Genomic DNA, 24,076 nt, shown 5'->3' with positions numbered 1-24,076 from the left:
TGTCGATTTCTTCTTGGAAGTCCTCCAGAAGATTTTAATATATTTTGGTGCTCCTATATTGGGTGCATATATGTTTATCAAGGTTATATCTTCCAGTTGGATAGATCCTTTCAATATTATATAGTGGCCTTCTTTGTCTCTAGTTATGGTCTTCATTTTAAAATCTATTTTATCAGATATGAGAATTGCTACCCCAGCTTTTTGTTGCTTTCCATTTGCTTGGAAAATTTTTTTCCATCCCTTCACTTTCCACCTATGTGAGACTTTTGTTGAGAGGTGGGTCTCTTGTAAACAACATATAGATGAGTCATGCTTTCTTATCCAATCAGCTACTCTGTGTCTTTTTATGGGAGCATTCAATCCATTTACATTTAAGGTGATTATTGATATGTACTTATTTATTGCCATTTTTGTTTAGTGTGGTTCTATTTTTCTTCCCATTTCTACTGCTAATTACAGCAGTCCTTTTAACATTTCTTGCAGTGCTGGTTTGGTGCTAATGTATTCCCTTAGCCTTTTTTTGTCTGGGAAGCTCTTTATTTGACCTTCTATTTTGAATGATAGCCTTGCTGGGTAGAGTAGTCTTGGATTCAGATTCTTGTTTTTCATGACTTTGATTACTTCATGCCATTCTCTTCTGGCCTGTAGTGTTTCTTGTGAGAAGTCAGCTGAGAGCCTTATGGGGTTTTCTTGGTAGGTAACCTGTTGCTTATCTCTTGCTGCTTTTAGGATTCTCTCTTTGTCTTTAATTTGTGGCATTTTAATTATTATGTGTCTTGGTTGGGTGTGTTTGGGTTCTTTTTACTTGAGACCCTCTGTGCTTCTTGAACTTGAATGCCTTCTTCCTTCACCAAATTAGGGAAGTTTTCTGTCACTATTTTTTTGAATATATTCTCCATCCCTTGCTCATTTTCTTCTTCTTCGGGGACTCCTATGATGCGAATATTATTACGTTTCCAGTTGTCCCATAGTTCTCTTAAGCTGTCTTCCTTTTTTTAAATCATTTTTTCCTTTTGGTTTTCTGATTGGTTGATTTTTTCTACCCTGTCTTCTACTTCACTGATGCGGTCCTCAGCTTCCTCTACTCTGCTTTTTAAACCTTCCAATGTGTTTTTCATTTCTGATATGTCATTTTTTATCTCTTCTTGTTGGTTTTTGATTTTCAATTGGCTTATTTTCAGTGTCTCTATGTCCTTACTCATGCTGTTCAGCTTCCTCAAGATCATGGCTCTGAATTCTAGCTCTGTTAACATGCCTAATTGATCCACATTGATCTCATCTTCAGTGGAGGTCTCTTGCTCTTTCATTTGGCTTCTGTTTCTGTGTTTCACCATTTTGGCTATCACTGTGGGCTTTGGAGCCTGTCAAGTTTTCCCTGAGTGTGTTGGTGTTCTGCTGTTTGTGGCTCCCTCTCCTGTGTTTAGATGAGCGAGGGAGGACCCACGTTGAACACCACTGTCAAGTCTTACTTTCCCGGTTAAAGTTGCCAGCGCTGGAAAGGTACTGTTATCCTCTAGCTTTTTGCCTGGAGGCTAGTAGTCGTGGTTACTTGAAGAGTTTTGGGTTGTCAGTTGATTGAAAAACTCCCTCTGGTGCTCAGCCAAGGGGCTTTCACGAGGGTGGGGCAGATGCTGGTTGTTAGTGAGCCTCAATTAGCACTTCAATGGCCCACAAGGTGGGGTTGGATTTCTGAGGGAGGGCCTGCTGCCTCTCCTCAGAGCCCTGGGAAGGAGCAATGTGGCCACCCTCCTGAGTGGCTGTACTTAGCCAAAGCTCTGAGCGCCCTCCAGATCCCGAGTGTCCTCACACAGCTCCAGTCCAGTCTGCCCTCCCTCTGCCGGAGCCCAAGGTGAGTGGCTGTGGCCTTTTTAGCCTCTGTCCCAGCTCTGCGCTGTAGGGCCATCTGGGAGTGTAACCCGAAGGCGCTGCTCCCAGCTAAGGCCACTGTTGAGCTGCCGACCGTGGGCTCCTAGCCCCCGTCTCGCGCCTTCACAAGCCTACCGGGATGGAGTCAGTGTCCCTCGTTGTATGGTCCTCACAAGCTGCTTTTCTGTTGCTTTTTCCCATCGATTTGTCTGTGTTATGGTTGTAATTCCAGTTTGGTTCTGGGAGACGGTCTGCGTAGCTTCTGTTCACTCCGCCGCCATTTTTCCTCTGGATAGGACTTTTTCTATTTAATTTTTTTCCCTCTAAGATTCCTTGCTTTAAACTAGGTTATTGAATCCTGTTCAAAGATGAGATGTACATAGGATCTTAAAAATAAACTTCCCCAAGGACTTACAAAATCTCAACTTACAAAGCAGGATGTAGCATCGCATTCCAGACACAAGGTCTTTTTGGTGGTGAGAACAATACAAAACTGAAAACATTAAAGATAAACAAATAAACAAAAAATGAAAAAGCCCCAAACCCCATACCACATCCCCAAACTCCAAGTCCTCTCTTTCTTACCTGAAGAAGGAACACATTTGTATTGGTGTGTTGATAGCATTGTACTGTGCAGTGCCAATAACCTACTTGTTCAGGGTCATTTTTGGCTTCAGTCTTCATATGCAGGTGTGTCAGCAAAAATCACTTTATAGTTTTATCACTTCTGCAAAGAGTTTTGTCTGAGCATGGATCAGCCAGATCACTAGGTACTAGGTGGATAGAAAGATTCAGCCCAGGGATCTGTTTGATTCATTGTGAGGTGCTGCCACTGACTTACAAATTTCATCCTTGAGCTCCTCTGATTCCATTTCCTCACCATGGCAGCGTTGATCTTCCACTTAAAACCTTGCAGGGCTTCCCACTGCTCTTAGGCCCTACACCTCCACTACAACCTATAAAGTATTGCTGTGATTCAGCTCCGTCCCCTTTCCAAACACCTCAGGCTGCGGGAAGCTCTGGTCATCTGGCATTTTTTCCATTTCTCCACACTCCAGCCTAAGTGCTCTTCCATACTGTGCCCATCTTTGGTTCCCTTTGGTTCATGTCCTCATCCTCCCTCTGCTCTTCTCCAGCCAGCCCCTGGAGTCTTGCAACACCCTGAACTTCTTCCTCCATGCATGCAACTGAGTCACAAGATTGACAACACTAGACTTTGTATTACACATAGATGTGGTTAAAACTAGATTCAGAGCCTAGTTTTACTCCCAGCTGAGAAGTCACATGACTACTCTGACCCTTAGTTTTCTCATCTGTAAGCCTGTGCTAAGAATATTGACTTTATAGGGTTGCTGGGAGAAATGTTTAGAATCTGGACATGCAGACTGCAATAATTTCTCAATGAATGTTCATAGGATATTTGGTGCATATTTAGAACTCCAAAGTCTAATGTTCATACATGTACACACACATACACGGGTTTTAGAAAGATAAGATCTGGGCTCAACAGATGGTGCTAATGAGACAGGCCAGTAATCCAGGACAAGTGAAATAGGAAAACTGACACAGAGCTGAACAAACTGACAGAGCAATTTACAGTGATCACAGAAGGTCGCCTCCCTAGAAATAACATCTAGGCCTTAGTTGTGTTTCAGCTCCAGGCCCAGAAGAGCAACAAAACCAGGTGGGTGACACTAGGGCCAGCTGCAGTGATTAACAACTCCTGCCCTGACACTGACTAATCAGTGAGGACCACAACCAGGAAGGAGCACACCCAGAAAACTGATGAATATTCTGTTGAAACCCTCCCCTGAAACCTCTTCTAAGATTTCTGACTGCAAGAGAGAAATAAAAGCCTTAAGACAAAGGACTCAGCCCATGCTCTCCTTCCCAGGAGCATGCCTGTGTCCCCCTTTTCTTCTTCCCCACAGCCATGAATCTCCTAGACTCTAAGGGACCCCATGAAGCTTGCAACCAGGGTAGCAATGGGCAGTGGCAGTTCGTCCCTGACAAACACCCTAAACCTGTCCCAAAGGCCCCCTTTTCTCTGACTTCTTAGTGAGCCAAAGCAGACCAGCCTAGGCTCATTTCCCCAGACTTTTCTTGTTTCACTGGCCCCAGCTTTAATAAACATCCTCTAAACTTCACTGGAACTTGTGTTGTGAAACTTTTCGTGCATGAATTCAAGAACCTACACACTACCAGCCCAGCACTAGGCAGACCCACCAAGGTCCAGGTCTCCTTTCTGGTAACACCACCACTTATTAATGGAGTGATGTCAGAAAATTCATTCAGCTTCTCTGAGCCTCCAAGTATATATCTACAAAAACCGCAATAACATTAATAGCTCCCAGGTTTGCCATGAGGACTAAATGAGATAATACAGAAAATGTTTTATGAAGCTTGGAGTTAAAAAGATTTGTAATTTAACCTTTTGTAATTGTGCATTGCTCTTCCAATGTTTCTTCCTGTTAAGCTTTGCCTCTGCAGCAGGTCTCAAATTCTTCTTGGCTGGATCCATGATAGCATTTAACATGAGCCTCAGCACAGAGATGACATGCAATAGGAATTTGCTGAAAATCAAACCCACAATGAAATATCATCTCACTCTTATTAGAATGGCTATTATTAAAATGATGAGATAAATATTGGTGAGGATGTGGAGAAAAGAAAACCCCTATATTGGCAGACATAATTGATGCAGCCACTATGGAAATCAGTATGGATTTCCAAAAACTGGTGTTATTATATACTTAAAGGAAATAAAATCAATATCTCGTAGAGATATCTGCATTCCCATGTTCATTGCAGCTTTATTCACAATAGTCAAGACATGGATGCAACCTAAGTGTCTGTTGATAGATAAATGAAAAAAGAAGATATCATATACATACACACACACACTCAATGGAATGTTATTCAGCCATAAAAAGGAAAAAAATCCTACCTTTTGCAATAACATGGATGGAACTTGAGTGCATTATGCTAAGTGAAATAAGTCAGATAGAGAAAGACAAATACTATATGATCTCACTTATGTGTGGAATCTAAAAAAGTTGAATTCATAGAAACAGAGTAGAGTGGTGGTTACCAGAGGCTGGGGGGTGGAGGAAATAGGGAGATGTTGGTCAAAGAGTACAAACTTCTAGGTATAAGAATAAGTTCTGGGGCTTTTATGTATAGCATGGTGACCATAGTTAAGAATACTGTATTATATACACTTGAAAGTTGTTAGGAGGAAATGATCATTTTATCATGATCATTATTTTACAATATATGTGTGTATCAAAGCATCACATCTTATACCTTAAACTTACATATATTATATATCAATAATATCTCAATAAAGCCGAAAAAAAGAATTTACTGATCTTGTTAGTAATGGACATGGAAGGACTTGCTGCCCAGCTGTGAAGAGTGGTCAGCAGCCCTCTCCAGCTGTCAGCTTCCTTAGTATCAACCTCAAGTGCATCCTCCCTAACTTCACACCTTTCCAGGGGCAGCTTGCTTCTGGTGACTTAGCCCAGCAGAGCATAAAAGCCTAGCCATTTTGACAAGAAAATTTTATCTCTTAGAGCTCCAGGGTAGGTGAGCTAGGCTGTTGGGCCCACCTAACCACTCTGCCTTGACTTCCTCTCCTTTCCACAGGTGCTGATCCCAGGAGGTTTTCTAAGGGCACTCTGCAGAGTAAAGTCCTCTCAGAATCTGAATCTTGGAGAACCCAATCTGTAATAGGTGGTGTCCAATAGATTTCACCTATGGAAGCCTTCATAGACACGACTGCATGTGTTTTCTCAGTGCATTTGAAATAAGGATCATTTCTGTTGTCATTCCTTAAACAATAAAAGATCGTAAAACATGGGGTTTGTTGCATGGTTACTCTGCTCTTTCACTGAGAAAGGAATATCCATGTTGTAGAATTCAGTGGCTCATCAAATGCCTGATGTGTATATTAAGCATTTTATTAGGATGTTATTTAGGAGGCAGAAAGATTCCAATGGCAGAGACAGTTGAAGAGCTTAGTTTATATTCACTTAGCTCTATTGTCTTAGATATAATTATTTTCCTGCAGGAAACAGAAAATTCCTACCCCACTTAAGCTGGTTTCAGAATAGAAAAATAATTGAAATCTATCTCCAATTTATTTAACAAAGCAAAGATAACCTAAATACCCAAATCTGATAAAGACATACTAAGGCAAGAAAACTGCAAATCAAACCCAGTAGCATTTTATTTTATTTTTATTTTTTGTTAATCCTCACTCAAGGATATTTTTTTTTGCATTGATTTTCAGATAGAGTAGAAGGAAGGGGGAGAGAGAGAGAGAGAGAGAGAGAGAGAGAGAGAGAGAGAAACATTGATATGAGAGAGACACCATCGATTGGTTGCCTCCTGCATGACCCCTGACAGGGGAGGAGATGAACCTGCAACTGATGTATGTGCCCTTGACTGGGAATCAAATCCGAGACTCTGGTTCACCGGCCGATGCTCCAACCATTGACCCAAACCGTCCAAGTCTCCAGCAGTATTTTAAAAGAATAAACCTAATGACTACCAGGGCTCCTTGGAGAGGAAGCATAATGGTGGGAAAGTGCCTGGGCTCTGAGTTGGGCTGCCAGGGTTCAAGCCACAACTGTGCTTCTGTAAAGCATTGGGACCTTGGGTTTGCTATGTAACCTCTCCAAGTATCAGTTTCCTCCTTTGTGAAATGGGAATGATAAAAGGACCCACTTCCTAGGGCTTCTGTAAAGGTCAAGAGGGTGATTCATGTACAGTCCTCACAATAGCATCTGTACGTAGATAGGGCTTAGAGAAGTGTGCCGTCTGACCAGCATAAAAGACAACTGTGCCATGTAGAGTGGACAATTAATTATCTTAACAGAAGTCTCCACTTTAACCACTTTACTGAGAAGCCAGGATGTTTTACAGAGTCCTCTCTGATCTGGAATATGAGGAATAAATAAGGAATGCTTGAATATTTTTATGGTTTCTGTCAGCCATTACTTTGCATATACATAGCCCTGTCCTTGGCATGAGAAAACGCTTCACAGCATTCTATCTGAGGCTCTCAGCATGGCACTAGGACATCAGTGCCATTGGACCTCCCAGAGTGCAACCTCGTATATTTACATTTGTTAGAAAGGTTGTCTGATCACATCTCTGTGGAGCAGCCATGTGAATTTCTGCTCTGTGCTTGTCTTGGCATCTCTCTCCCTTGTTTTATGATAAAGATCCTTTGGGGGACTGCAGGTCAGTGTTTTAGGTACCAGAGAAATGGAAGGTTCAGAAACTATTTCCAAAAGCCAGGGTATTTGGCCACAGTAAATTTTCTTCTCTTTTTCGCTTGAATAACAAAAGCATTGGTATTGGTAGACCTGGCATGGCGAACACAGTCCTTGTAGAGGAGTTAAAGTCTTGGGCCAGCAAGGGGTAAGTATCAGGGTCACGACTGAGGATTTCAGACTGTGGTTTCCCAGAGAATCATTGGGAACCATTTGGAGAGAAGGACTGACAGAGGGAAGGGAGAAACTGAGCTGTTAACATGATCTATCAGCATTTTAATCAGTGCATTAGAGGAGAAGAAAAGAAGCAAAGTAAAAAGGGACCATCTAGAAAACACATTTGAATTTAGTTTTGGGGAAAGATTTTCCACAGAAGAACGTTGTTCAACTCAGGTATCACCAGGAACTGCAAGGCCCGCAGCCAGAGCCGCATCCACTGGGGAAACGGAGGGTCACGCTCCACCGCTCTGACCGCTAGGTGGTGCTTCAGGGCCGGGCCTGGGAAAAGAACCTGGAGAGAACCCCCCTTCTCCCTTTCAGGACGCTGGACCCCAGGGAGCGGTGGTATGGGGGCGGGGCTGCGAGGCTGCATAAAGGCAAGAGAGCAACGACCAGGCTCAAGGCGCCCATGCGCTCTATTTGAGGAGTCCGGTCCTAAGGTAATGACATTCAGGCTCCCGGCAGCGATCCTAGCCTGTGGATGCCCGGTGTCCAGGCTGAGCCAGTATCCCGAGCGAAGGGCCCACGGGCTGCTGTGCGAGAGAAAAGGAGCAGAGGAGAGGATTGGTAAATAGCTACACTTTCTATGCACTTAAAATAGGCTTCAAAGGAATGAAAAATCATGCCTGTCATGTGGAAGAAAGCTACTTGATTATTTAAACAACTTGATATGATGTTTACTGTAATAATATAATTGGTCACTCACTATCTCTGAAATAGAACTAGACAAAATAACAAATGATTACATTTCAGTAAAAACTTATTTTTGATGATAAGAATGATGACAGAAATTCTAACTTTTCTCAGATGTGCTGAGATTGGAGGGCAAACTAATGGGAGAGAAATTGGGCAACGAAGGAATGATCTTGCTCTAGTTCTTGGTAAATTTTAATTCCTTGTTTCTTCATACCACGTTTATGTGGGACTTATAAAACTATTTATCAGACTTTGTTTAATTGCAAATGCAGAAGTCAGGGAAAATATTTATTGAGGAAAAAACAGCATTCTGTGTGTTTTAATTTTAACATGTATGTGCAACTAAATTTATGAATTGAATACAGTAACTTTTACTTGTGATTATATTCAAATTAATGAATCACCTTAGTCACAGTCTTAATTTCAACGATGGAGACCGAATCCTAGTGCATTTTAGAAATGTAAGGACAAATGTTAAGAAAACATCTATCTTACTTGAAATATTGGAGGGACTATTTTATAAAGTATATGACTGTCTAACCACTATGCTGTATACCTGAAACTAATACAACATAATATTGAATGTAAAGTGTAACTGAAAAATTTAAAAAAGATTGTCCTGCCATCCTAGAAATGAAAAATATATTTATATAAGCACAATGCTACTACCCTATCTAATAAGTGTAAAAAAGTTACTAATGTCAACAAGCATGCCATTTAGATTTATTTTAATTATTAGATTATAAAAAAGAAGATATCTACCTGTTTCTCTTAAGAGAATGTGGGCCTGTGTAGCCTTAAGAAATCTAAGCTCATTTGAGGAAAATCCAGTGCAGTAGTAACCTTAGGCATATGAAAATCTGGAGACTGAAAGAAGATTTGTAGGTTGTGAGATGGAAACACTTTTGAGAATGAACTTGGGTGCCAGGGCAATAAGCATAAAAAGTGAAACAGTCTTAGGCAACTGAGATGTATGGTCATTCTATTAAGAGGTCTGTGAAAGAATGGGAGACTAAAAGAAGGACCAGAATGTTGGTGACAAATCTAAGCTTTCATGTTGGGAGGACACTATTCCAGGAATCCGAGTACAAGGCAAGATGTGTTGTATTCTAATACGTAGAATTCTAGTGCTCAGCAAATGTTCTGAGTCTGTTCATCGCCATTCTCAGATTATGCTTGCTTCTGGCATGCTGTTGTACTTTTTTTGGTAGATTGTTAACTTCTCTAAATCATGAATGAAAACCTGTTTTGCAGTAAATTTGCTGCCAAGAAGAGGAGCAATGAATTCCTCATTTCACCTGTATTTCCCAGATCTCAACCTGAATGTCACAGAAGGCAACCTTTCGGAACCAAATATTAAGAACAAGTCTTCACCATGTGAAGATATGGGCATCGCTGTGGAGGTGTTTCTGACTTTGGGTCTCATCAGCCTCTTGGAGAACATCTTGGTCATAGGTGCCATAGTAAAGAACAAGAACTTGCACTCTCCCATGTATTTCTTTGTGTGCAGTTTAGCAGTGGCTGACATGCTGGTGAGCATGTCCAACGCCTGGGAGACCATCACCATATACTTAATAAATAATAAGCACCTGGTGTTAACAGATGCCTTTGTGCGTCACATTGACAATGTGTTTGACTCCATGATCTGCATTTCTGTGGTGGCTTCCATGTGCAGCTTGCTGGCCATTGCAGTGGATAGGTATGTCACTATCTTTTATGCCCTGCGCTACCATCACATCATGACAGTGAAGCGTTCTGGGGTGATTATTGCATGCATTTGGACTTTTTGCACAGGCTGTGGCATTGTTTTCATAATTTACTATGAATCCACTTATGTCATCATTTGCCTCATCTCCATGTTCTTTACCATGTTGTTCCTCCTGGTGTCTCTGTATATACACATGTTTCTCCTGGCACGAACCCATGTCAAGCAGATAGCAGCTCTGCCAGGATATAGTTCTGTGTGGCAGAAGACTAGCATGAAAGGTGCCGTCACCCTGACCATGCTGTTGGGCATTTTCATTGTGTGCTGGGCTCCGTTCTTCCTCCACCTCATTTTGATGATCTCTTGCCCTCAGAATCTCTACTGTTCTTGTTTTATGTCTCACTTCAACATGTACCTCATACTCATCATGTGCAATTCTGTGATTGATCCTCTGATATATGCCTTCCGCAGCCAAGAGATGCGGAAGACCTTTAAAGAAATTATTTGTTGCCATGGCTTCAGGATACCGTGTATGTTCCCTAGCAGGTATTAAAAGTGCTCTCTGGAGCTTTCTTTTCTCCTTCCTTTACCTTATGATGAAGTCAGTTAGGGGTAAGCAAGATCACTCAAAATCAAAACTGTGCATTCCATTTATCTTTTTTTCTATCTTGAATTAGTACTTAAAATGCAGTGCCCCTCTCTCTCTCCCTCTCCCCCGCTCTGTGGTGGTGGTTGGGTCAGAGGTGCACATGCCACTTATCCATTTTGGAAATGATCTGTAACAATTTATTATTGTTCTGTTTTCCTACTACTTTTTCTCATGCTTCTACCCATTTCTGGGGGCCCCATCCATCTTCCGTCTAGTAAGTGTGTGGTCAGGGAAAGTAAAACATCCTGGGTGCAAGTCTAAGCAGGATGAAGAGCTGACCATAATGGAAAGACAACTTGTGAATATCTATATCATGTGTGACTGCTTTCTGTCCCCCAAAACTGTTCTGTAACTTCACTTGATGTTCCTGGGACTTATGCATACTTTTCAAGGCAAAATAGAGTGATCAGATTTTTTCCATTTGAAATCTCTTGTTCATTTGTTATGGGATTTCTCTACAGCTCTTCTTTCTTGAACTTTTGGTTTTATGACTTGTGTCCATAATTGTCCAAGGATGGAATTTCCTTAATTCTATTTCTGTCAGTTATGTTTTTGCTTTCACTCAGATATAAAACTTCATGCTACAAACCTTACATCATGTGGTGTGAAAGTTTCATACTATCTTATTCTGACTCAGTCCAGGGTTTCCAAATAAGTATTTTGGGGACATGTCATGTGCCCCACTCACTACATACTCCCCCACTGTCACTTGTAACACATACCCATAGCCAAGCCATTTTTGACATTCTCAGAGTGGGTCTGTCTTTGAGTCTGAAACTCTGTCACTGTATACTTTGCACATCACAATCTGACTCCAGAAGCCAGAGAAGGTCAGTACCCATCTCGAACCCAGGGAGTCCCATCTTCTCCAGTGTAGAATGGAGTTTGAAAATCTGAGTTCAGGTCCTGACTCTGTCATTAACAGGTAATATCGCCTTAATCATCTCATTTCAGGTTCCACATTTGTGCTGACCTCACAGGATGGTCATGAGAACTGCATGAGAAAGTGTGAGACTGCCTTGAAAACTAGTCAAGCACAATAGGGATTGGATATTTATTTTAAAGAAATGTTGCAGATGAAGTAAATACTAGGGATAATGCAGAAGGCAGTGGTAAGAGCAGTAGTCTGGAAACCAGGAGCCATGCTTTGTCACAGAGCAGCTGTGTGATTCTTGGAATGTTTCTGACCTCTTATTCTCAGTGTTCTTATCTGAAGTGAAGGGCCTGGTCTTTATAGTTCTTTATTCCATTCTATTATTTTTGGTGTTAATGACTTTTTTTTTGTTTTGGATATTCATGTCTATACTGTTCCCAGTGAAGGAAAAGTATAAATAAAGCAATGGATTACTAGGGTCATTCAACAATGAGCTGTTGAAGCCTGTTGGGGCAGAGGTACTTCTTGGGCATAAACAACTTATAGATGTAATCCCCACCCCTGGCAGCACAGAGTTCACACACACACACACACACACACACACACACACACACACACACAAATGGTTCTGGCATGAGCAGGAAAGCACATAAGATATCCAAATCTTTGGGAAATGGCAAATTACCAGGTTGTCAGCAAATGAGTTTTGAAGGGGCAGCTAGCCCTTTGAATGGTTCCTGTTTCTTTTAGAAGAACACGCTGTGTGTATCTATGATTGGGAAGCAAGTGATCTCTATGTAATTATGATGGCAAACCATAGTCCATGTTTACATGGAATGTCTCAGAAACTTAGGTTCCATGAAAGCTAGACTCTCTGCTGTCCTGTTCATATTTTGTTGCCTGCAGTAGTTTCAGATAGAGAGTAGGCACTCAACTGATGTTTGCTATTGATACTAAGTAAATGTGTACCTAACATGCTGCCTAAGAGCCCTGGGTACTCAGTGAAGTCACTAGGGTTCCAATCTTGTGTGTAATCAAACTCTGACCTTTGTGGTTTTGGCTTAATCTGGGAACTCATTAGACTAACTCTCTGCTCTGGGTTCTTCATGACTTCAGACAAGGTCTTACCTTTTCCATAAAGGTCTTTAAAGAAATGCTCAAATGTCTTTTAATCTCTATATAAATAGTGCATAAATAACCCAAGTATTCAGATGTGTCTAAAGTTGGAAGGAATATATGTAATATAGTGATTTGGTTAATATATGTAAATGAACCAACCCCTGGGACCCCAACACAAAGTCCCCTAAACAAAAAATCCTTATAACTGTCAAATACTGTATGGTATTGTATATTAACTCTTTCTTCTGTAGGTACTTCATTTGGTATAACAATATGTATTCAAAGAAATGGTTAATAAAAAGTGTGATATTCATAGCGTTTTTGGTGTTTCTGTCAATATGTCAGCAGCTGCTGCAAAATGTCATTGGTGAATTATGATGAAGTTTTCCTGACAGTATTTATTGCCAGAATGATGGCATTTGCTCAGTTCAAGATGACTTAACTCCTAAAACTCAAACAAAACTCTACACTTGACATTGTATATTGTTTTAAAGCCTGTCTTTTGGTAAATAAGTATTTTGGGGATACCACTGATAGTGTAATTAGTATGTGGCTAGAAGCAGTGGCCATTAGATACTCTCTGCCATCAAAGAGCTTATGGGACAAATTATTTCAAGACATGAATATTTTAAGGTATGTGAAAACACTGTTCCCAATGCAAAATGCTACACATAGATGTGAATTTATAAGGCACAGACTATACTTGCTGTAAAATGAGGGCTGTAATAACTCCTGTGTCTGTAATGGCAATTTTCACTACTGGATTTGAGGTACATATTAGAGTTTAGAGTGGTGAGGGTGTGACTTTGAAAAATCCCCCAGATCTTCTCTACATCAGGTTCAGATGTAACTCTTCTTGAGCTGGAGACCAGTAAACTAAAAGGACAAATCTGATAAATGATGGTGGAACAGGGGACCACACAGACACTCCTATTCAAATACAGGAAGAGTAGGAGGCATGACATTACACTTCCAGGGCTCAACAGCAACCTGTAGCTAGTGCAGCTCTACACTTACTTCCTAGGCTTGCTGTATGTTTGTCCTCTTTATTCCTATGATGTTTTCTTTTTCTAATTATGTATGCTTTGAGTCTACCAGGTTGTGAGGAGAACTCATGCTTTTAGTTTCTTTTCCCTGAGAACTTTTGTCTAATTCAAAGGATTCACTGGATCCTTTGGCTATATCCTTCTTGATATGGACTACAAGACAGTTTCCTTAATCTGCTCAGAAGATTTGTAATGATGGTGAAAGCTGTCCCTTGATTTTATCATAGTGCCAAATCTGAGTTTTAATTGGCCTTTCAACTTTGATTTTTTACTTATTGGATTGAGAACTGCTATCTCTTCTTATGCTGAAGTCCTTGGCTCTGGATTTTCTTGAAAATTTAAAAAAAAAATCTAATTTCAAATGTATCAGTAAAGAATTCTATTTATTTATGCTAAAATTCACATAACATAAATTTACCATCTTAATTTTTAAGTTTAGAGTTCAGTGGCGTTCAGTATTTTCATATTGTTGTTCTACCATCTTGATTCCCTTTTATTCTTTTTTAAAAAATTAATTTATTTTTGTTACAGATGATTCCCTTTTATTCTTGTTTGCATTCAGTTAATTCTTTCCTTAGCTCATCACTTCCTTGTAGTATTTCCTTAAATGTAATCAACAGTAACCAACCCACACTACTGATATCCTGTTGTTAGACCTCTACCCATATGATTAGGTATAATATCCAATAGTCAAGCTTTCTGTTTTTCCGTTATATAACATGCATTGCCATTTTTTCCCTGCTCTTTGTGCATCTACTCATTTAAGATTTTGATCCAGCCACTTTTAAGTAACAGTTTCAGTACTTGTCAGGACAGTCAAGGACAGTGCTTCTCAAACTTAAATAGCTATGTGAAACACAAGGAGAGCATGTTAAAATGCAGATTCAGATTTGGTGGGTCTGGAGCAGGATCTGAGAGTTTGCATTTTTAATAAGCTCTCAGATACTGTTGGTCCAAGGATCCCACTTTGAGAAACATTATCCTGTAGAAACAAACAGCTCCAAAGTCTCAGTGACTTAACATAATAAAAGTTTATTTTGCCATTGTGTTACATGTTCTGCCCAAAGTAGCAGGGAGTCTCATTATAGTTACTCAGAGACCCAAGATAATAGAAGCCCTATCCTAACACATACTTTCATGTAAATTTCTATTTCACTCACAATTCACTTGTTAAAATAAGTCCCATAAGCTGGAGAAATCATATACTTAGAAGGAAGTGAACTGGGCATTGGTGAACAGCACCTATCATATGCTTAGCATGATACCAGGAGTGTGGTCATTCAGTGTCTCTGTCCTCAAGGAGCTAACAAGCCAAGAACCATAATAACAGGCATATGTGTTGAAAAGTACACTTTATGTAATAAACTTAAGAAATTTAAGAATGAACTTGTGTGGAATAGCTACATAGAATGAGGAGAATGATGCATTTCATCAACAGTACTGATAATCACAGGTGGTTGTGGGGCACATAGAAAAGTTTTGTGATGAAGGAATATATTTGGAAAAGACACTAAGGTAAGATTAGGATATATTTAGTTCTTTCTTTCTTCTCCATTGAGAATCATTATTTTGCAAAATTTGAGAAAGAAAACATTAGAACTAAAGGGAGATTAATACATAAACACATTATATAAGTCCTTGAAGGATGGGTTAGATTTGCATAGTTGTAGCGAAAAGGGTAACATGGGATTGGAAAGTACTTGGGTAAAAGCTGATGCTCATTAGTGGTGAAACAGCCTGACTGAACTGAGGATATATGTTGGGCAAGAATAGAAAATCTCTCATATGTACTGGAATTACAAAGGTAGGATTGTGGGCCATGAAAATCAAGAAGAATCTACTTTACACTTGTTTTATAGAAATTAGGGAGCCACTGAAAGTTTTTCTTTTTTTCCCCCCTCTCTTACTAAAGTCATGTACATGAACCAACAATATCTATGCTTGTAAAAGGTTTTGTGAACAAATTTGAGTTGATGTTGCCAGAGATGGGAGGGAAGCTGTCACAATCAGGCAGGCATGCAGGCCCTAGGGCCTGGACTAGTTATGCAATGGAATGGAGAGAAGAGGAAGCCTTTTTAAAGGAAGGTTCTCTCTGTTTGCTACCCAATTAATTAACTACCAAGTTTTACAAAAAGGGACTCAGTTTCTAGTTTGCCAGTTATTACTACTATCTTCCTACATTACGTTGGGTCTTCTCTCAATATTCAATAACTTTATATTCTTAGCCCCTAGATCAAATGCTAGCTCTTACTGTTTTTTTCCTGATATCTTTCAGATCACCATTTGCTGTGTGTCTGTCTCATCACTCCTTCACCTCCTCATTCCTCTTTATAGACCACGACTGTCTTTACTTTAACTTGGAGAACAAATAAACTTTTACAAGCCTTTTAAGCCTAGTTCTAAAGAAAATACTTGACTATATGTTTTCCATATTTGGCTTTGTCCTTACCAGTGATATACATTTTAAGTAGAATATAATAAGATTCTTGTGAGTTGATGCATAATGAAGGAAACTTAACCCTTATGTGCCCTTTTGCCTTACAGTAGAGCATGCCTCAATCATATCAGCAGAGTCTGGGGCACAGTCACACAATTAGAAATAATGAAATATGAAAGCAGGAGCATACAAAACCTTCTTAAGGTCTCCCAACATACACCTGATAGGTTCTTAAGCTATTTCTCTCTCTTTTTCTTTACCATTAAAGTGCTTGTTTGCTTTTCCTTTCTACATGGGCCCTTGGCAATGTAGTGTCAACCCTCACTACCCTACTGAAGTACCATTCACCAATTCCAAACAGCTTTTTCAGTCTTTATCCTCTTTGCCTTATTTGCATATTTGAAATTATTATCTGCTTCTTTACATTTCCTTCCTTAGCTTCCATAACACTCCCTGTGCTGATTTTTGGGCTATTTCCTTCTGCCAACACTCTTACCTACCCTGGCTCTTTGATCTCTCCCATATCCCACATATAGGCATGCCCTGTATCTGTAAAAATTTTCTTTATGTTTTATAATTTTTCTTTCAGGGATTTAGCAATTCCTTGATTTTGACTTTTTTTCTTTATTAGCAATATTTATTAACTAATTTATTTTATTACAAATTCCTTCCTTTTTCTACCATTGTTATCGTCCTCATGCTCCCATCCTCCCAACCCCCATTCACTGCACTGTTGTCTGTGTCTATTTGTTATGCATATATACATATGAGTTCTTTGGTTTATCTCTTCCCACTGCACATCTCCCTTCCCTCTGAGGTTTGTCAGTCCGTTCCCTACTTCCATGTCACTGAATCAATTTTGTTCATTAGCTTATTTTCTTCATTATATTCCACAAATAAGTGAGATCATATGATACTTGTCTTTCTCTGACTGGCTTATTGTAATTAACATAACACTCTCTAGGTCCATTCATGTTGTCTCAAAAGGTAAGAGATCTTTCTTTCTTACAGCTTCATAGTATTCCATTGTATATATGTACCACAGTTTTCTTATCCACTCATCTACTGATGGACACTTGGGTTGTTTCCAGATTTTAGCTATTGGAAATAGTGCTGCTATGAACATAGGGGTGCATATATACTTTCCGATTGGTGTCTCTGGCCTCCTAGGAGTGGACTTACTGGGTCAAATGGCAGATCTATTTTTAATTTTAGGAGGAAACAACATATTGTTTTCCAGAGTGGCTGTACCAGTGTGCATTCCCACCAGTAGAGTACCCTTTTCTCCACATCCTTGACAGCACTTGTTGTTTGATGATTTGCTGATGGCAGCCATTCTGGCAGATGTGAGATAATATCTCATAGTCGTTATAATTTGCATCCCTCTGATAATTAGTGATATTGAATATTTTTTCATGTCTCTTGCCATTTGTATGTCCTGTTTGGAGAGGTGTCTATTCAGGTTCTCTGCCCATTTTGTAACTGAATTTTTTGTCTTCCTTTTGTTGAGTTGTACGAGCACTCTATATATTTTGGAAATTAACCTCTTATCCTATGTATCATTGGCAAATAAATTCTCCCAGGAGTGGATTCTCTTTTCATTTTGACGCTAGCTTCTCTTGCTGTGCAGAAGCTTTTTAGTTTGATGCAGTTTCATTTATTAATTTTTTTCTTTTATTTCTCTTGCCCTAGGTGATGTACTGCTACATGTGAAAATTCTGCTACATGTGATGTCTGAGATTTTGCTGCCCACATTTTCTTCTAGGATATTTATGGTTTGACAAGTTACATTTAAGTGAATTTATTCTTGTGTATGGTATAAGTTGGTGGTCTAGCATCTATTTTTTTTTTTTACATGTAGCTGTCCAATTTTACCAAAACCTTTATTAAAGAGACTGTCTTTACTCCATTGTATTCTCTTGCCTCTTTTGTCAAATATTAATTGAGCATAATATCTTGGGTTAATTTCTGGGTTCTCTGTTTAGTTTCATTGATATATATGCCTGTTCTTGTGCCAGTACCCAGTTGTTTTGATTACATGGCTTTGTAGAATAACCTGATATCCAGAATTGTGATCTCTCCCTCTCTGTTCTTCTTTTTCAAGATTGCTGTGGCTATTCGGGGTCTTTTTTGTTTCCATTAAACTTTTGGAATATTTGTTCTAGATCTGTGAAATATGCTCTTGGTATTAAAACATATTTTTTTCTTTATTGATTTTAGAGAGAGAGGAAGGGAGAGGGAGAGAGAGAGAAACATCGATGAGAGAGAACATAGATTAGCCACCTCCTGCATGCCCCCACTGGGGATTGGGCCCACAACCTGGGCATGTGCCCTGACTGGGTTGGTATTTTAATAAAGATTGCATTCAATCTATAGATTGCTTTGGGTAGTATGGCCATTTTAATGATGTTGATTTCTCCAATCCATGAACATGGTATATGTTTCCACTTTTTTATATCTTCCTCTATTTATTTTCCAAATGTCCTGTAGTTTTCTGAGAACTGGTCTTATTCCTCCTTGGTTAAATTTATTTTTAGGTATCAATTTTTTTGTTGCAATGGTAAAAGGGATTGTTTGTGAGGTTTCTCTTGCTGTGTGTTCACTGTTGGTGTATAAAAATGTCAACAATATCTGGATGTTGATTTTGTATCCTGCTACTTTGTGAAATTCATTTACTAAACCTAGTAGTGCTTTGGTGGAGTTTTTAGGATTTTTTATGTACAATATCATGTCATCTGCAAATCATGACAGTTCCACTTTGTCCTTTCTAATTTGGATGTCTTTAATTTTTTCTCCTTGTTTGATTGCTGTAGATAAGACTTCCAGTACTATGCTAAATAAGAGTGGTGAAAGCAGACATCCCTATTTTGTACCTTTTCTTAAGTGAAATGATTTTAGCGTTTGCCCATTGAGTATGATATTGGCTATAGTTTTGTCATATAGTATTTATTATGTTGAGGTATGATTCTTCTGTTTTCACTTTGCTGAGAGTTTTCATCAGAAATGGATGCTGAATTTCATCAAATGCTTTTTCAGCATCTGTTGATATAATTATATGATTTTCATCATTCATTTTGCTTTTATGGTCGACCACATTTATTGATTTGTGAATAATGTACAGTGCTAGCCTTGTATCCCTGAGATAAATCCCACTTGGTAATGGTACAGAATTTTAAAAATATATTGCTGGACATGATTTATTATTTTTTTCCCTTTATTGTTTTTAGAGAGAAAGGAAGTGAGAAGGGGAGAGAGATAGAAACATTGATGAGAGAGAAAATCGATTGGCTCCCTCCTGCATGTCCCCCACTGAGGATCAGGCCTACAACCTGGGCATGTGTCCTGATTGGGAATTGAACTGGTGACCTCTTGGTGCATGGGTCAACGCTCATCCACTGAGCCACACCAGCTGGACAACTAATATTTTGTTGAGGATTTTGGTGTCTATGTTCATTAGGATATTGGCCTGTAATTTTCTTTCTTTGTAGTTTCTTTATCTTGTTTTGGGATTAGAATTATGCTGACCTCATAACAGGAGCTTAGAAATCTTTCTTCCTTTTGAAATTTTTGGAGTAGATTGAGGAGAATAGATGTTAGTTATTCTTTGAATGTATGGTGAAACTCCCCTTTAAAGGCATCCAGGCAAGGGCTTTTGTTTACTGGGAGTTTATTGATTACTGTTTCTATTTCCTTAATTGTTATTGGTCTGTTCATTTTCTCTGACTCTTCCCAGTTGAGTTTTAAAAGACTGAATGATTCTAAGAATTTTTCAATTTTACCTATGTTGTCAAATTTTTTGGCATATAATTTTCCATAATATTTTCTTACAGTCCTTTGTATTTCTGTGGTGTCAGTTGTCACTTCACCTTTTTTACTTCTGATTTTATTAATGTGGCTCTTCTCTCTTTGTTTCTTGGTGAGTCTGGCAAAAGGTTGATCAATCTTTTTGCATTTTCAAATAGTCAGCTCTTGGTTTCATTGATTAAAAAAATTTTTTTTAGTCTCTCTTTTATTTCCACTCTGATCTTTATTATTTTTTTTATTCCTTCTACTAGTTCTGGGTTTTTGTTTTGTTTTCTTTCTAAATCTTTAAATTTTAGATTTAGATAGTTTATTAGACATTTATCTTGTTTCTGTATTGCTCTGAACTTTCCACTCCGGACTGCTTTCACGGTGTCCCATAGATTTGTTGCTGTGTGTCCATTTTTATTAATTTTCAGGAAGTTTTTGGTTTCTTTCTTAATCTCATTGGTAACCCATCTATTGATTAATAACATGCTATAAAGCCTTCATGTGTTTGAATGTTTTTGATTGTTTTGATTGTGATATATTCTTAGTTCCATGCCATTGTGAATTAATTTAATTAGTCAAAGCACATTAGAGTATCCATTTTGAGATTCAGGTCAGATAATTTTTACCCAAAGGAATAAAATTAAAATTTTCTGCTTCTGAAACTGTGCTTTCCAACTGTTCTTTCTTTTTAAGAAAAGTCAGAATTAGACATGCTCTCAATAAAATTCACCTTGCTGACCTACTGGTCTATTTTGTGGTCTATTTGTCCAGTCAGTCTGGACCTGATGCCAGGGATGAAATATTTGTGGGTGTTTCCTTTTAAGAGCAATGGAGCTATTCTCAGTTTTGTGGTTTTGGCCCCTGGCAAACCATGCACAGTGTCCACAGACTTTCCTTCCTCTTGGTGGGACAACATTATTAGTTTAGAACTTTTAGGGCTGCATGTAATAGAGAACAAAAGAATGACCACATAAGTGATATTAAAACCAGACACAATGGATCTGAGGCTGTCATTACTTGAGCCAAATTAAGCAGAGACAAGTTTAAATCATATATGAGTGTTTATTCTAATAATGTGGGCAGTATGGAAAAAGCAGTCGGCCATCCTCAAATTCTGCTCTAACACTTTCTATTAGTTGGCTGGTTAGTTAGAGAAAAGTAAAAAAAAAAAGAGGCTGCACTTGAGGGAGGAATGAGGCAGGCTAAGGGCTGCAGGGTCCATGGTCTGCAAGTCTCCTTCGAGGATCATGAAGTCTTATAACAAAGAATTTACTTTGCTATGATGTTAAACTAGGTCCGTCCATTCCTGGGACCAGAGAATGGTCAGCATTCCTGAAGCAAATTCCTGGATTGGGGGTCAGGGTCCAGGCACAGCAACCAAATCAAAGTGTGTTCTGTCCTTTGTCATCAAAATATATTTTCTTTTCCGATTAGTGGGCAATCTGGGCTCTGAGGTGTCCTATCGTTTTGCAACTGCTTCCTTTTTTAAAAAAAAATTAATTAATTAATTATTATTACAAATATTTCTCCTATTCCCCCACTGATTCCCCCCTTCCCCTCCTCCCCGGCCTCTCACCAGCTTTGTTGTCCATGTACATTGCTCATGTATATATGCATATAAGTTCTGTGGTTTATCTTCCCCCCTCACCCCCTCTTCTGGGGATTGTCAGTCTGTACCCCACTTTCACATCTCTGGGACTACCCCATTCCTCAGACTGTTATGTTCATTATATTCCTCAAATAAGTGAGATCATATGACACTTGTCTTTCTCTGTTTGACTTGTTTTGCTTAAGTTAATACTTTCTAGGTTGCTCCATGTCATCTCAAAGGATAAGAGGTCTTTCTTACAGCTAGATAGTACTCCATTGTGTATATGTAACACAGTTTTTTTATCCATTCATCTACTGATGGACATTTGCACTGTTTCCAGATCTTAGCTATTGTAAATAGTGCTGCAACAAACATGGGGGTATATATATTCTTTCTGATTGGTGTTTCAGGCTTCTTAGGGTATATTCCTAGAAGTGGGATCACTGGGTCAAATGGCAGTTCAATTTTTAATTTTTGGAAATAACACCATATTGTTTTCCACAGTGGCTGCACCAGTCTGCATCCCCACCAACAGTGTACTAGAGTCCCCTTTCCTCCACACCCTCACCAATACTTGTTTGATGAATTGATGATGGCGACCATTCTAACAGATGTGAGGTGATACCTCATTGTTGTTTTAATTTGCATCTCTCTGATGATTAGTGATGTTGAGCATTTCTTCATATGTCTCTTAGCCATTTGTATGTCCTGTTTGGAGAGATGTCTATTTAGTTCCTCTGCCCATTTTTTAATAGGGTTCTTTGTCTTCCTTTTCATGAGCTGTATGAGCACTCCATATATATATTGGAAATTAATCACCTATCTGATATATCATTGGCAATAATGTTCTCCCATACAGTGGGTTGCTTCTCCATTTTGGTGGTTGTTTCTTTTGCTGTGCAGAAGCTTTTTAGTTTGATGTAGTCCCATGTGTTCATTTTCTCCTTTATTTCTGTTGCCTTAGGTGATGTATCAGTGAAAATTCTGCTGTGTATGATGTCTGAAATTTTGTTGCCTCCATTTTCTTCTAGGATATTTATGGACACATCAGTTAACATTTAAATCTTTTATCCATTCTGAGTTTATTCATGTCTATGGTGTAAGTTGATCGTCTAGTTTTATTCATTTTTTTTGCATGTAGCTGTCCTGTTTTTGCAACACCATTTATTAAAGAGGTTGTCTTTACTCCACTGTATGCTTTTGCTCCCTTTGTCAAAAATTAATTGAGCATATTGTCTTGAGTCCATTTCTGGGTTCTCTATTCTCCTCCATTGATCTATCTGCCTATTCTTGTGCCAGTACCAGGCTGTTTTGATTACAGTGGCTTTGTAGTATAACCTGAAATCTGGTAATGTGATCCCTCCAACTTTATTCTTCTTTTTCAAGATTGCTGTGGCTATTTGAGGTTATTTTTCGTTCCATATGAACTTTTGAAGTATTTGTTCTAGTTTTGTGAAGTATGTCGTTGTTATTTTGATGGGGATTGCATTGAATCCATAGATTGCTCTGGGTAATATGGACACTTTAATGATGTTAAGTATTCCAATCCATGAACAAGGTATGTGCTTCCACTTTTTATATCTTCCTATATTTCTTTTTCCAATGACCTGTAGTTTTGTGCAAATAAGTCATTTATTTCTTTGGTTAAGTTTATTCCTAGGTATTTCAAATTTTTTGCTGTGATGGTAAATGGGATTTTTTTTTTTTACTTTCTCTTTCTAAGTTCATCATTAGTGCATAAGAATGCCATTTATTTCTTGACATTAATCTTGTATCCTGCTACTTTGCCAAATGTATTTATTATGTCTGGTAAATTTTTGATGGAGTTTTTGGGGTTCTCTACACATAGTATCATGTCATCTGCAAATATTGACAGTTTTACTTTCTTCCTTACAGTTTGGATTTCTTTTATTTTTTCTTCCTGTCTGAATGTTGTGGTTACGACTTCCATACTATGTTAAGTAAAAGTGGCAAAAGTGGGCATCCCTGTCTTGTTCCTGTTCTTATGGGAAACATGTTTAGTTTTTGCCCATTGAGTATGATGTTGGTTGTAGGTCTTTCCTATATGGCCTTTATTATGTCAAGATATGTTCCCTGTATTCCCAGAGTGCTGAGCCTTTGTATCAGAAATGGGTGCTGGATTTTGTCGAATGCTTTTCCAGCATCTATTGATATGATCACATAATTTTTTTTTTTTTTTTTATCCTCACCCGAGGACATTTTTCCTTTTTTTTGTTGTTGTTGTTGTTCAGGTAGAGTGGGAGGGAGAGAGAGGAACAGAGAGAGAGAGAGAAACATTGACGTGAAGGGACACATCGAGTGGCTGCCACCCGCACGACCAACCAGGGCCGGGGACCAACTGCAACCGAGGTACGTGCCCTTAGCGGGAACCGAACCCGGGTCTCTCCAGACCGCAGGCCGACGCTCTAACCGCTGAGCCAAACAGGCCAGGGCTGATCACATAATTTTTATCTTTCATTTTTTTATGTGGTCTATCACATTTATTGATTTGTCAATATTGTAACAGCCTTGCACCCCTGGGATGAATCCCACTTGGTCATGGTGAATAATTTTTTTGATGTACGTATTGCTGGATTAGATTTGCTAGTATTTTGTTCAGGATTTTGGCATCTATGTTCATCAGGAATATTGGCCTGTAGTTTTCTTTCTTCATAGTGTATTTTTCTGGTTTTGAAATTAGAATGATGCTGGCCTCATAAAATGAGTTGGAAGTATTCCTTCTGGAAGTTTTAGAAATAGTTTGAGGAGAATGGGTATTAGTTCTTCTTTGAATGTTGGT

The 24,076-nt window shown here is 38.9% G+C and overlaps 1 protein-coding gene across 1 annotated transcript; it reads left to right on the top strand.

Moving 5' to 3' along the window:
- The first annotated feature begins 9,342 nt into the window (after nt 1–9,342).
- Nucleotides 9,343–10,321, top strand: MC5R (melanocortin 5 receptor). Its single transcript, XM_036245639.1, has one exon. It carries the CDS (start codon nt 9,344–9,346, stop codon nt 10,319–10,321), a length of 978 nt encoding a protein of 325 aa, XP_036101532.1. The 5' UTR covers nt 9,343.
- Nucleotides 10,322–24,076: the final 13,755 nt, after the last annotated feature.

Source organism: Molossus molossus, unplaced genomic scaffold (assembly GCF_014108415.1).
Source record: "Molossus molossus isolate mMolMol1 unplaced genomic scaffold, mMolMol1.p scaffold_m16_p_6, whole genome shotgun sequence".
In the NCBI taxonomy this organism is placed as follows: Eukaryota; Metazoa; Chordata; class Mammalia; order Chiroptera; family Molossidae; genus Molossus; species Molossus molossus.
This window is presented reverse-complemented; position numbering and strand designations above follow the sequence as displayed.

What these genes read in the sequence shown, in the direction of transcription:
- MC5R (XM_036245639.1), top strand. Translation starts at nt 9,344, where the DNA reads ATGAATTCCTCATTTCACCTGTATTTCCCAGATCTCAACCTGAATGTC.